The sequence below is a fragment of the Gymnoscopelus braueri genome (genome assembly GCF_963280865.1).
Source record: "Gymnoscopelus braueri genome assembly, contig: SCAFFOLD_42, whole genome shotgun sequence".
Classification (NCBI taxonomy): Eukaryota; Metazoa; Chordata; class Actinopteri; order Myctophiformes; family Myctophidae; genus Gymnoscopelus; species Gymnoscopelus braueri.
Genome location: NW_027660610.1, coordinates 538,848 through 554,042, shown reverse-complemented (window position 1 = coordinate 554,042; position 15,195 = coordinate 538,848). Strand labels below are relative to the sequence as shown.

The window sequence follows — 15,195 nt, the reverse complement described above, 5'->3', positions numbered from 1 at the left end:
CGTTGTCTACAGCACTCTGGTAGAAGCGAGTTTCCTTCTTTGTAGCGATCTTAGACCATTTGAAGGAATGTGGCAGTAGGTTGACACCAGTGTTGATGAAAGAGTGAAATACATAAAGAGCAGCCAGAAACTCCTGAACACTCAGATGGACAAAGCAGAAAACCTTGTCCGTGTGCGTCCCATGCACCTCTTTAAAGAACTGTGTGAACACTCCTGAGTAAACTGCTGCATCATCAATATCAATGCCACACTCTGTCAGGTCTTCTTCATAGAAGATCAGGTTGCCTTTCTCCAGCTGTTCAAAGGCCAGTTTCCCCAATGACAGAATGGCCTGATCTGGATTCAAGTCAGAATGTGCCTGAGCTTCGTTATGATACTTAGCCTTCTTCTGTTTGGAATGAACAAGCATGAAGTGGATGAACATCGCAGCCAGGGTCTTTGGCAGCGCTAAATTATCCTCAAGTCCCAACAGGTCCTCCAGAACTCCAGCAATGATCCAACAGAAGACTGGGATGTGACACATGATGTGGAGGCTTCGTGATGTCTGGATGTGAGAGATGATTGTTTTGGCCTGCTTCTTGTCATCACGGAATCTCTTGATGAAGAACTCCTCCTTCTGGGGGTCAGTGAATCCTCTCACCTCTGTCACCCTGTCAACATGTTCAGATGGGATCTGATTGGCTGCTGCAGGTCGTGTGGTTAACCAGATGCGAGCAAAGGGAAGCAGCTTGCGCTTGATGAGGTTTGTGACCAACAGAGCCACCGTGGTTGGCGTTGTGACATCAGTTATGATCTCACTGTTGTCAAACTGTAGAGGAGGCCTACACTCATCCAATCCATCAAAGATGAACACAGTATTGGGATTGTTGAAGTTGCAGATTGGTACGCCCTTGGTTTCAACATAAAAGTCATGAATAAGTTGCTCCAAGCTGTACTTCTTCTTCACAGAATTCAGCTCACGGAACGTGAATAGAAACATGAAGCGAGTACTCTGGTTGGCTCTGTCTTCTGCCCAGTCAAAAGCACACTTCTGAATGAGGACTGATTTCCCAATGCCAGCCACCCCCTTTGTCATCACTGTTCTGATTGGTTTATTTTCTGGAGGTAAAGATTCAAAGAGGTCTTCAGATTTGATTGATGTTTCTTGTGTGGTTGATTTCCTGGACACTGCTTCAATCTGTCTGACCTCATGTTCAATATTGCCCTGTCCACTCCCTCCCGTTGTGATGTAGATCTCTGTGAAGATCTCTTCCAGAGGTGTTGAGCTTACTTTTTCCTCGTTTAGTTTCCACCCAAAGAAAGGCTGAAACCTCGTCTTCAGATTCATCTTGAGTTGAGGAGCAAGAGTTTCTAAATGACCAAAGAACAGAGGACAAAAATAATGTAATGGTAAAAGTGGTGTGTCTCAAATGAGAGGTCTTGGTCTTTCTATAGTTGAAAGAGGATTTTTGATTGATTGATGTAATACTTTGCAACAGTTTGTACATAGTACAGTGGTAAGATTTTACAATGATGGTTAAACGGATAACACAAAAAGTCCTAGGGACTTGTTTCCATTGTGGTCCTGTGTATTCAATATATTTAAAGACATACAATGATAAATGAGACGTCAATTAATATGTTAAAGATGAACAGTAAAGATGGGGGGGGTCATTTCTGGGGTTAAGCTTAGAAGACTTTTCTAAGACCAGTTACACATTGCAGACAGGTGATGTTTTCAACAGATCATGTGTGTTGCAGTAGCTGCTGAACTACAGTATGGGACAGTTTTCATTGGGGAGGTAAATGTACATTTCCATTGAAAGGAGGTGTCATTCACTGCCACCATTTTTCCTTGTTCTCCCTTGTACATATAGTGTTTGTATTTGTTAATGACATATATTATTATGTTAATCTATTATGCTATGTTGATTCATTGAATACATAGGACCACAATGGAAACCATTCCACATAGCATCTAAACACCAGCATGTTTTATTGTCTCTTGTGTTATTTTGTAGTGACATGTTTCCTGTTTTGAGTTGTATTTAGGGTTTAGAATCAGAATCAACTATATTGCCTCATCACAGGTTTACAGGTGTAAAACAATGGGTGAAATTTGTTTTTGTTTACTGCTGTGTTCCTTTTGTTTTGTAGTGATATCCTAGTGTTTCTTCTGTTCCTCTGTTGTTGCTGCTACCTGTCTTGTCTCACAACAGAGGTAATTTAATTTGACTATAGTTTGAAAATGTTCACCTGTGTCTTGTTTAGCCCCAGCCAATCATGTTAATTGTCCTTAGTGTTCACCTGTGTCCTGTTCCTGTCTATTTAAACTCCCCTGTGTTTACCGTTCACTGCCAGTTTGTTGAATGTCGTCACATGTGTTTAAGTCAGTATTTGTTGTGGAGTTCTAGTGGTTTCCCACTGTAGTTGTATTAGTTCATTTATTGAGCTCCTCATATTCTGTCATATTAAAACTCTTGCATTTGGACAGCTGTGCCTCTGGCTCTTTGTTCTGCCATTGTTCTACATTCTCCTGACTCACACCCTGACACAGCTTGTTAAACAGTCGGTCTTGGCGTACGTGCCTGGGTGACAAACCTGGTGCTGACAGCACACCTGTCTGCAGCATCCAGATGCAATGCATCCATGGTTTACAGAAACATGCCATGGCAACGTTTTCGATTGGGCTTTGACATACATTCACTCTATGGCACTAATGCTATAAATTAGATTAAGGTTGTTGTGTGTGCCGGCCATTTTTCTTTAAAATTAAAGTGATAAGTTTTAAAGAATACAAAAAAAAACATAAAATATAGTAATGTAATACATCTGGTCTTACCAACGCTATTCAACAGGTGGGGTTGGTGTTGTTTGAGGGCATCATAAAATGCTGCTCTGATGACTGTTGCACCTTGATCTAGCACCGTTGTATACAGCATCCTCATTTGGTCGATAGATGTCTTCTCAGCTAGAATACTTTGATACTTCTCACGATGAACCATGGTGGTTCCTAAACTGTCTACTATAGCCATGACTGTGGAGGCGTCTTGAATCAACTTTGCCCTTTTCTGCATCACAAACTGTGCTGCTTGCAAGAGGAAAAAAGAGAGTGGTTCAGATAAATATGTCACAGAAAATAATGTCATTATATGAATGATAAATAAAGCTCTCATCTGTACATCCCCACATAAATAGTAATGCAACAACTGGTACATTTATAGTTTTACAATATGATATTGAGGATGTACACCTAGGCAAACAAAATGTAGCACCAGCTAACGACTTACTTATTACCTTAAGCATTGAACTGTAACAAGAACAGAAAAACACTCACCTTTTTCTGCATCACTTTTTTCTGAAGTGGAGCCATCATCAGCATCCTGTTGTACCAATTCATGTTATTTTAATCATCTAATGACTGAGTGAGCGCTATTAGACAACATAATGTATTGTATTGATGAATTGAATACACAGAACCCAATGGAAACGAGCCATAGTGCTTTCTAGGGTTAAATCCTTTTAGCATTCCTTTGTATAGAACTGTACTTTCTGTGCTTTTTTGCAAACTGTTAATAAAGTATTCAATCAATCAATCAATATGATATTGGCTACAGTAGTGCTTTTCAACCAGAAACCCACCACCTTTTATGTCCACTGTTAGATTTCATATACTGTAGTAATAACTACACGTTTCTTATCAATATAACATTTCTTTGAGCCTTGTTTAAAGTGTAGGCACCAGTACCTTGCTAAAGTGACATATCTCTCAAATACCCCCCAACTACTGTATGTCATATTAAGCTTATGTTCATAATTATTCAATGGTGGAAGAACTACTCACATTTATTACTTCAGTAAAATGATCAATGCCACAATGTAGAACTACTCTGTTACAAGTAAAAGTCCAGAATTCAAAGTTTACTTGAGTAAAAGTATTGGCAACATATATACTAAAGTAATAAAAGTAAATATGAAGAATGTCCCCTTTCACGAGTTTGTATGACAATGTTTTGAAAATAGCAGATCTACAAGCTCACAATGTGTACAAATCTACAAAGTACGTAACTAGTAACTAAAGTTTTCAAATAATTGTAATAAAGTATGGTGTAAGTATAATATTTGCTAATTCTTTAGTTTTTCAGTAGGACTTTTAGGGCTCTGTTATTGACATGAACGACTAAGCCCTTTGACAAAATAAATACATTTAATAACCATTTAAATTAATTAGATAATAATAACTAGAAAAAGTGCTCCTCGGAGCACAGGTCTCCACCAGGTCAGGTAGGTTATTGTGGGCCAGCAATGTTCGGAATTCACCAATCAGGATGAAATATGACAAATCGGACGGAATAAAGAAAAAATAATTAATGTGATCATGTAAACCATAATTGAAATAAATAAAATGAAATGAAAATAACATTGTTATGCATAATTAGAAACAATGTTATATACAGGGCAGGGCAATTTTGAAAGGGTGGAATTTGTTCTTCAACGTAGTGGGAATGTGCATGCCACTGCAATCGGACACAGGGTTCATGATTTGAGGCAATTTGTTCTAACCCATTGAGACCTGTTGCTACCTATACGTTGTTATACCTTTGAATCCGGGAGCCACCTCTGTGTCTCATTAGTTGTTGCTATAATATAGTAACAACTAGTAACTGTTTATAGTTTTTTTTTGTTCGAATTTGAATGTTTTCAGAAAACTGTGGTTAGGTTTTAGAAGGCGTTTTTAGAATCGGCCTCAGGTCTTAATGGGCTAAACGGAGTACTCCTGCAAACTTTGGAAGCCAATCTTAGCCTATCAGGATGGAATATGAAAAATCTGAAAGACCTGTTTAGTTGAATGACTATAGAGATACTATGTACCGATTTGTGGGATTTTTGGACAAAATCTGTTGGAGTACTGTAAAAAAAAGAAATGGTTTAGCACAAATTGGCCTCCTGGTGGCGCTATAACAGGACCATGTGAGAAATTTGGGACTGAGGTTCTGAATTGGCATCCAGGGAGTGTGTGCGTCCAGTTTCACTGCGATCAAGCCAACGGTCCCGGATATTAGCTGTTCACAGACAGAATGACACACGCACACACTCACACATGGAAGGACGGACGGACAGGGTGCCTTTCGGCCTGGCGAAGACAATGACGCAAAGGCTCTGTTATTGACATGAACGATTAAGCCCTTTGACAAATATATTGTATATATTTTATTGAGTTAATGTATTATAGAGTGACAGAGTGAAGTGAGGCACGTTTGTCACACATCACTGGATGTGCTGAAATAATTTAATCTCTCTGTGACCTACGGTGACATTGTAATTATTTTTGTTTTATTATTATTATTACATTTATTATTATTATTGTTATTATTATTAATAATAATAATTTACTACCCCATTTATGGAAACTTTTAAGCTTTGAAACCACTTCACTCAAATCCACACAGCTATAATTATACGATTATGTTAAAGCTGTGAATAAAGAATTAACAATATAAAGCATGTAGCCTACCTGGGTGTGTGGAGCTGAAGCTGAAGGTGAAGCTGAGGCTGGAGCTGAAGCTGAAGATGTCTGGTCGGCCATTGTGTGTTGTATTAATGAGTTGGACTGGAGAAACAGCAGGTAAACAACCTGTATGATAAAATCATATCAGTTACTTTAACTCTGAGTGGAATAATACACTTATTATTCTATTCAATGTTACACACACTCAGAGAGAGAAAAATACATGACATAACTATAAAAAGTGCTCCTCGGAGCACAGGTCTCCGCCAGGTCAGGTAGGTTATTGTGGGCCAGCAATGTTCGGAATTCACCAATCAGGATGGAATATAAAAAATCACACCCTGTGTGAAGTGGGCGGTGTCTTGCTAGCTAATCACAATACTGAATGGAGTCAACCAATCATGTACAAAAGATAAATACATTTATTGAAACACTCTTTATGATGGACGAAACCATAACTTGAAAAAAACAAATTTATGTTTTTTTTCAAGTTATGGTTTCTTATATAGGACTATGCGCATGTGTCATGTGACACTGGCCAATCACAGTCCTGAATAGATTGTGATTGGCCAATCACGGTGCAGGATAATTGTACAAATTTCCAAACCTCACTTATAGGGCCGGTTTCACAGCGCAGGATATTTGTACATTTTTCCAAACCTCACTTATAGGGTTTCACCGCCCAAAAATCGGACGGAACTGTCTTGATCACTTGACTATAGAGATAAGGGCCCTGATGTATCAATGGAGTGTAAAAAACAGCTTATTTTTCGCTATAGAATTGCCCTGTACGCCAACGTCCAAGTGAGATTTATCAAAGGATCCTCCTATACAGCCAATCCTAGCATATATTTGGTCGGAGCTTTGATAAATGCCACGGCTGAAACCGACCGGCATTTAAATAACCCGCCCTCTCTCTGTTGTTGAGACGCCTCGATTTTAAGACATGAAGAACCAGAATACGACCAGACAGTGCATGGAAAACCAATAAGAAAGAGTTTTCCCCGCCTGCCTCGCTGCCTGTCAAGTCAAACGCGCGCGCACACACACACACACACACAGGAGCGACTCAAACCTACTTAGTGACGCCGTTGTCACGCACGGATACAAATACACATTTACAAACTCACAACATGTCGTGCTTTGAGGAGTTGTAGCTTGTAGATCAGCTATTTCTAGTGAGAATGGTTGGTATGCAACCACGATGAAACACACACACACACACACACACACACACACACACACACACACACACACACACACACACACACACACACACACACACACACACACACACACACACACACGTGTGTCTGTATCCCGTAACGGTACAATCTTTGTCAAGTAACCTACATGAATGACACCAATCACATCGCCATGAATGGAATACGTTTATACATTAATGTATTTAACCCATACCGAGCAGAGCGCGTTCGAGTTACACTAAAATAAAGCAGTCATGTATTCCCTGTGAGACTCAGGCTGCAGTCAGTCCAGTGTCGCCACCTTAATGAGAGATAGCCTGGAGAGGCACTCATAATCACCTGCGCTGGGCACAGGTTTGGAGCGTCGGGTTCTTATGCCCAGGTTGTACATAACTCCATAGGACACGCTACTGTAAGTATGGAGACCTCACTGTCCATGAAAAGATAACAGCGGCGGGCCGTGCCAGTCCCCAAAATGCTCTGCATAAGCGCTCGTATATTTTGAAAATAGCAGCTCTACAAGCTCACAACGCGTTGCAATGTGACGCGTTGTGAGCTTGTAGATCACACGTAGTGAGCCCTCAGACCTGACGTGAGATCTGAGCGGGCCGTACACTGAAGTCAACGTCACAATAGATTGATAAATGCCGAAAGTTGCGGTGATCTTGCCGTACGCCCATTATTTGGTCTACACCACGTTGATAAATGAGGGCCAATGTGTACCGATTTGCATGATGTTTGGACACAATTTATATGAGTAATATATTTAAAAAAAAACGTTTTGCTAAAATCGGCCTCCTGGTGGCGCTATAATGGTAGCATTGTTCCTCAACATAGTGCGAATATGCGTGCAAAGTTTCACCGCAATCGGATGTTCATGATTTGTTGCATTTTGTTCAAAACGGGCCACTCCTCTTGAACTCCACTTGAAAAACATTTTCAAATAGTTAAAGGGATACTTCACTTTCAAATAAAATAAACATTAAAAAAATATATTTAAAAAAAATGAAAGAAGTTATGGCAAAATAAAGGCCCCCTCACACATTAGTAGGACACTCTAATGCGTGAGGGGGCCTTTATTTTGCCATAACTTCTTTCATTTTTTTTAAATAATTTTTTTTAATGTTTATTTTATTTGAAAGTGAAGTATCCCTTTAAATAGCCGATCTACAAGTTCACAACGTGTCGATGTAGATCGGCTAGTTGAACTATTTGAAAATGTTTTTTTTTAATAGTTACAAATGGCAAAGAAGTTGGTGGTTATAAGGCATTGGCGAAAAAATAGGGCCCACAAAGTTTTACACAGATCGATGCAGTTATAGGTAAAAACACAAATCAGCCTGTTATAGCGCCACCATGAGGCTGATTTGAAAAATGTCCAATTTCTTCCTCGGCCTAGTGGGAATATGCATGCTAAATTTCACGGAAATTGCATGCTGTGTTTGAGGCATTTTGTTCAAAACGGAGCACTCCTGCAAACTTTGAAAAACATTCTTAGCCAATCAGGATGGAATATGAAAAATCTGAAAGAAACTGTGTACCGATTTGCGGGATTTTTGGACAAATCCTGTAGGAGTACTGTAAACATTTTTTTTTGCAAAAAGCGGCCTCCTGGTGGCGCTATAACAGGCCCATGTGAAAAATGTGGATTAGAGGTTCTGCTCTGGCATCCAGGGAGTGTGTGTGCACAGTTTCACTGCCATCAAGCCAACTGTGCCAACGGTCCACAGACAGAATGACACACGCACATGGAAGGACGGACGGACAGGGTGCAAAAACATACTCTCTCGCCTTTCGGCCTGGTGGAGACAATTAGGTATATAGAAAGAAGGTAGGGTCATCTACGTCATTTTCGCTATCACGCAATTCCAGCCGGCAGATTCGTCGCACCAATCATTTTTATGTCATTGACCTTCAAATTAATATGTATAATTGTCCCTAACCCCCATCTGAAAATGTTTTGTGCCAGGGAGCCCCGTACCAGATTTGTGTTGTTAGTGTTTCCAAAATCCTCAAATATTTCACATTTTACTTAAGATTTTTTTTTTAAATAGCAGATCTACAAGCTCACAACGTCGCTTGTAGATCGGCTATTTTCAATGTATACAGTATAAAGGTTTAAAGTGCTCATATAATGGCCTAGTGCAGGTCTTCAACAAGGGTCCGCGAGGTAGCCTACTGCAGGGGGTCCGCGAAATTGTTGCTTGATTAGACAATTAAAAAAAATATATATATAAAAAAAATATATATATATATATATTATTTTTTTCAAAACAAAATCCATTTGTCTTCATATATTTTTAAACATTTTCCACATTTAGCCTATGTATTAAATAAATCATGATTTTGTCCATTTTGAATAGCTTGTATACATGATTATTGTGCAATTGACAGATATTGTTGTTCTCAGTTAATAAGGTGTTTATAAATGGGGCTTTGAGCAGCTGGTGGGCAGTAATGTTTTTCGGAAGTGTAGTTCTTTGACTAGTGCTATTTGTACAAGTGAGAACAGAGGAATAACACTACTAACTCATCATGAAAACATTATACATGTGCAATATTAAATATTAACATTATCCATATTATCCAGCAATATGAAAACATTAGTGCACCTTGACGAAATGAAAACACCATTACATTATTATGAATAGAATTAACCACATGAACCCCAGCATGGGGGGAATATAGGCCAAACATAGCCGATTTACAAGCTCACAACGTGTCACGCTGCGACGCATTGTGAGCTTGTAGATCGACTATTTTTGGCACAGAGATTTGGTGTTGACAGAAAAAAGCGTCCAAGAAATGCAGGTCAGTTTTTACTGAGAATAGAGGGTTTAAGTTAGGCTACATTACATCAATAATTATGAATGACAGATTCATATTAATTCAAATGTTTTGCCGCTAGATGGCGACCTAAGACCATATAATGGAGCATTGTATGTTAAGCAGAGACTCCTTCATAATAAGTCATGGAAGTTATTAATAATAACTTCCAGCAAACGTATATTTTAATGTTAATGTTAACTTATTAACCTGTGTCCTGTGTTCTCTACACTGTGGTAAACTATCATCCAGCAGTGATAGACACCAACCAATAGGACAGAGCTTGTAGTTTTCTTGCAGCCAGAACAAACACAACACATGCATAAATGTAAACGTCCTTATTTATTTGTGGTGAATGGCCTGAATACTTTGCACTGTTTAGTTTATCTCATCTGAATATCTTATGTGAACACAATTAAGAATAGCAGAATAATACATTAAATTACTGTTTGTTGATGTGGCCAACAAGACCAACGTTATTTTGGTCTTGTTTTAGTTTGTTTAAATGTGTTTTCTTTATTGCTTGTCAGAATTAACTTATATGATAAATGATTTTTTTAAATGTTTTATTTTACCTTACTTATATATTTTATGCTCGAACATACTGCTGTTCAGCACTTTGTAACTCATGTTTTGAAAAGTGCTATATAAATAAAGTTATTATTTTATTATTATGTAGCCTACTTAAACCCTCTATTCTCAGTGAAAATAGACTTACATTTCTTGGACGCTCAACCCCAAATCTTTTTTTACCAAAAATAGCCGATCTACAAGCTCACAACGCTTCGTGCTGCTACGCGTTGTGAGCTTGTAGATCGGCTATTTTTAGCTTATGTTCCCCCATATGCCGGGGTTCATGTGGTTAATGCTATTCATATAATAACATAATTGTGTTTTCATTTGGTCAAGGTGCACTAATGTTTTCATATTGCTGGATAATATGGATAATATTAATATCTTATATTGCACATGTATAAAGTTTTCATGATGCGTTAGTAGTGTTATTGCTCTGTCCTCACTTGTACAAATAGCACTAGTCAAAGAACTACACAAAACAAGCCCAAAATATGGCCATATATTCATAATAAAAATATTAGATGCATATATCATTATAATGACTATGTAGGTCTATAATAATGTATGTTTTGGTTATGTATTATAACATTACACACTTACTTGAACTGTCAGTCAATATGATTGACACTCCTCCCCAAAGCCACAGTGTCTCAGTATTTTCCCCAGAACTCTGGAAAAAAACAAGACAAAAGTCTCACTATTTAAGCAGACTTGGCAACACTGGTTAAGACTATGAAGATTGTTTAGCATTTCTTCAATAATAGTAATGATAATAATAATAATAATAATAATATTTGTGTTGCAGTATAGTAGGATGAGTGAAGACTGAGAGAAGCTTGTTTGAGAAAACACAGCCCCCTCACATATTAGAAGAACAATATCAGTCACTAGAAGCAGAGACGTGTGTTTTAATGAGTCTAACATTCATTAGAAGAACAATATCAGTCACTAGAAGCAGAGACGTGTGTTTTCATGAGTCTAACATTCATTAGAAGGACAATGTCAGTAACTAGAAGCAGAGACGTGTGTTTTAATGAGTCTAACATTCATTAGAAGAACAATATCAGTCACTAGAAGCAGAGAAGTGTGTTTTAATGAGTCTAACATTCATTAGAAGGACAATATCAGTCACTAGAAGCAGAGACGTGTGTTGTAATGAGTCTAACATTCATTAGAAGGACAATATCAGTCACTAGAAGCAGCGACGTGTGTTTTAATGAGTCTAACATTCATTAGAAGGACAATATCAGTCACTAGAAGCAGAGACGTGTGTTTTAATGAGTCTAACATTCATTAGAAGGACAATATCAGTAACCAGAAGCAGAGACGTGTGTTTTAATGAGTCTAACATTCATTAGAAGGACAATATCAGTAACCAGAAGCAGAGATGTGTGTTTTAATGAATATAACATGATTAAAATGGAGTTTGAAGTTACAATGGGTTTGTATAGGAAGGGGCGTGTCTGATAAAATGAATATCAAATATGTAAATATTGAATCAAGCAACTTATAAACTGTGAAACACAGAATCCTGAGTCGACGTTAAAATGATCCTAAACATGTTTGAAAGAGAAATAGTTTAGATAAGTTGTAACTGTTGCTTGTATTAACTGTTAAGTTCTCTTATAATAATATACTGTCTGTCTGTCTGTCTGTCTGTCTGTCTGTCTGGGGGCAGACACACACCTTCACTGATGTAGTATCTGATCTGAACCAAATGGACCCTTACAGGTCTGTAACTCTGAGAGTGTAACAAATAGAACACATGTACACATGGAACACATGTACACAAATAGAACACATTTGAAACAGTTGCGTGCATTAATATGAGGATAAAGGAAACATTCAGTCTAAATATCCAGTTTGATAACAACTTGAAGACAACTACTGTGCCAGATAATCACCAAGAGAGTAAAAAAAGAAAAAAAAACGTTACAGTCATCATTCAGTCCGACTTCACTGTAGCCTATAGTAGCCTTTTCATAAATTGTATTTGTATTAGGCTGTCCTGAAAGTTTATAATATTTAGAGAAATGTAAAGTTTCAAATACAAAAGTAGTGGTAGTAGTTGTGAATTACTGGACATTTAGAGTGAATGTTTCCTTTATCCTCATCTTGCGCTAATGCACGCAACTGTTTCACCAGGTTTTATTTGTGTTGTTTCTCATAAGCGTGCATCTGTTGTCTGTCAACAACACAGAAGTCTGTGCCTTGACTTCAGTGCGCTGACTCTCTCCCCACCCACCCCCCCACCCCCGCCCCCTTGCGCTTCAACTACACACCAAAAAGCCGGTCGCCATGCAGACAGACAGACAGACAGACAGACAGACAGACAGACAGACAGACAGACAGACAGACAGACAGACAGACATGGGGATTAGACTGATAACCTCGTCCCATTGGCTACTGTAAACGCCAGTCAATATGTGTGACATGTCCCGCCCTAGCTGTTGCCAGGCAACATGTCTGCTCAGTGTGTTGAAACTAAGCTCACTTCCTGTTGTCTGTGATGACAGGAAGCAGCTTCTCTACAGTCAGCCTAGCGGGCCGGGCAGACGCCATTGACGCGCATGGGAGCCAAAATGTGTGACACTGTATAATGTTATTGAGGGTCTAAACTGAGGCATGTATAGTTTCTGGCTGTGTTGCCAGATTCTGTGAGAGATATATGCAACCAGGTCTAGGAAAACATGACCAAAAGAAGCAACTAGGGCACTAGGCCATTATGAGCATTTTAAACCTATACTGTATACATTAAAATAGAGAGAGAGATCACTCTAGATCCTCAGATGGTGTGGATGATGAGATGAGGAAGGCCTTTCTTTAGTGAGCGGGCTATCGTAGCCTATTAAAGTGTTGGTAGCTATCGTAGCCTATTAAAGTGTTGGTAGCTATCGTAGCCTATTAAAGTGTTGGTAGCTATCGTAGCCTATTAAAGGGCTGGTAGCTATCGTAGCCTATTAAAGTGTTGGTAGCTATCGTAGCCTATTAAAGGGCTGGTAGCTATCGTAGCCTATTAAAGGGCTGGTAGCTATCGTAGCCTATTAAAGGGCTGGTAGCTATCGTAGCCTATTAAAGGGTTGGTAGCTATCGTAGCCTATTAAAGGGCTGGTAGCTATCATAGCCTATTAAAGAGCTGGTAGCTATCGTAGCCTATTAAAGGGCTGGTAGCTATCGTAGCCTATTAAAGGGCTGGTAGCTATCGTAGCCTATTAAAGGGCTGGTAGCTATCGTAGCCTATTAAAGGGCTGGTAGCTATCGTAGCCTATTAAAGTGTTGGTAGCTATCGTAGCCTATTAAAGTGTTGGTAGCTATCGTAGCCTATTAAAGTGTTGGTAGCTATCGTAGCCTATTAAAGGGCTGGTAGCTATCGTAGCCTATTAAAGTGTTGGTAGCTATCGTAGCCTATTAAAGGGCTGGTAGCTATCGTAGCCTATTAAAGGGCTGGTAGCTATCGTAGCCTATTAAAGGGCTGGTAGCTATCGTAGCCTATTAAAGGGTTGGTAGCTATCGTAGCCTATTAAAGGGCTGGTAGCTATCATAGCCTATTAAAGAGCTGGTAGCTATCGTAGCCTATTAAAGGGCTGGTAGCTATCGTAGCCTATTAAAGGGCTGGTAGCTATCGTAGCCTATTAAAGGGCTGGTAGCTATCGTAGCCTATTAAAGGGCTGGTAGCTATCGTAGCCTATTGAAGGGCTGGTAGCTATCGTAGCCTATTGAAGGGCTGGTAGCTATCGTAGCCTATTAAAGGGCTGGTAGCTATCGTAGCCTATTAAAGGGCTGGTAGCTATCGTAGCCTATTAAAGGGCCGGTAGCTATCGTAGCCTATTAAAGGGCTAGTAGCTATCGTAGCCTATTGAAGGGCTGGTAGCTATCGTAGCCTATTGAAGGGCTGGTAGCTGTGTAGTGTGTAAAGCGTGTTGGAGAGAGGTTGTTTAAATGCAATATTCATCTGTCTTTATTCTCTCTCTTGTTAGAACTTGTTTGGCTGAAACCAAAGTGGAAACAAACACATTCTCTCTCTATCACTCACTCGCTCACTCGCGCTCTGTCTCTCTCTCTCTCTCCCCCCCCCCCCCCGGGTGGAACATCCACAGAAAATAGTGGATCTACAAGCTCACTATCCGTCGAGCTGCAATGCGTTGTGAGCTTGTAGATCGGCTATTTTCACCAAAAAGATTTGGTGTAGAGGGAAAAAGACTGTCTCAAAACATCACATTGAGCTGAAAAACATACTTTTTATTCCAATAAACCCTCATAAATATGTCACATGACCACATTACCCTGAGGTCACATGACTTACTGTCAACTGTCACTCCAGCAGAGTGACTTTTTTATCTAAATGTCTCATGTACGAGCGAGGAACGCACGTTGGCGTGCACGAGGTCTAACATAGGCTGAGTTCACATGCACACACTCTGCCAGGTGTGTGTGTGTGTGTGTGTGTGTGTGTGTGTGTGTGTGTGTGTGTGTGTGTGTGTGTGTGTGTGTGTGTGTGTGCGCGCGCGACAATGGTGGCACGGAGGTGAGATGCCTGTGGACGCCAGCACCAACTAACCGGACATGCTCACTATACCTGGGCACATGGCCGTCTGCCAGATCACCTGATTGGATGTCTGACCTGTCACTCACGCGTCCCATTTCAGACCAAACAGTAAAGATGAAGAGGACAAAAACACAGTCTAGTGTTCTATGATGTTATCTGTGATCAACGTTAGGAGCCCTGGCATCAAACTAGTGACACTGCATTCCTTTAGATGCCGTCAAACCTTCATTAATCTGTCATCATGTACTTCTCTGTTTCCATTGTTAGATGATCTTCTCTTACATCACACCTACTCATGGTCAAAGACTTTGTCATCAACATAGAAAACCTGTTCACCTTCATGAAACCACAACTATTTGATCTGATCTCCTACTGTCCTCAAATAACACTGTCCTCACACCGCCACGTGTTGTGAGCTTGTAGATCAGCTGTAAGTCAGGCATAACTCTGAATGCATAATAGAACCATAGCCTTATGTAAGTGTACCAGGGAATGTTTCTATTCTAATAGACCTACTTTACTTTAAATAAGGCTGATGACACAACGGTTCATTG

The 15,195-nt window shown here is 39.5% G+C and overlaps 1 protein-coding gene across 1 annotated transcript in view; it reads right to left on the bottom strand.

Moving 5' to 3' along the window:
• LOC308081377 (NLR family CARD domain-containing protein 3-like) overlaps positions 1–15,195 on the bottom strand; it is a 182,029-nt gene that overhangs the window by 147,203 nt on the left and 19,631 nt on the right. The window contains exons 2-3 of the mRNA XM_080457752.1: positions 5,495–5,614; positions 3,317–3,362 (exon numbers count right to left, since the gene is read on the bottom strand). Of these exons, the coding sequence (XP_080313878.1) occupies positions 3,317–3,362; positions 5,495–5,566 (118 nt within the window). The 5' untranslated portion in view covers positions 5,567–5,614. The remainder of the gene's footprint in view (positions 1–3,316; positions 3,363–5,494; positions 5,615–15,195) is intronic.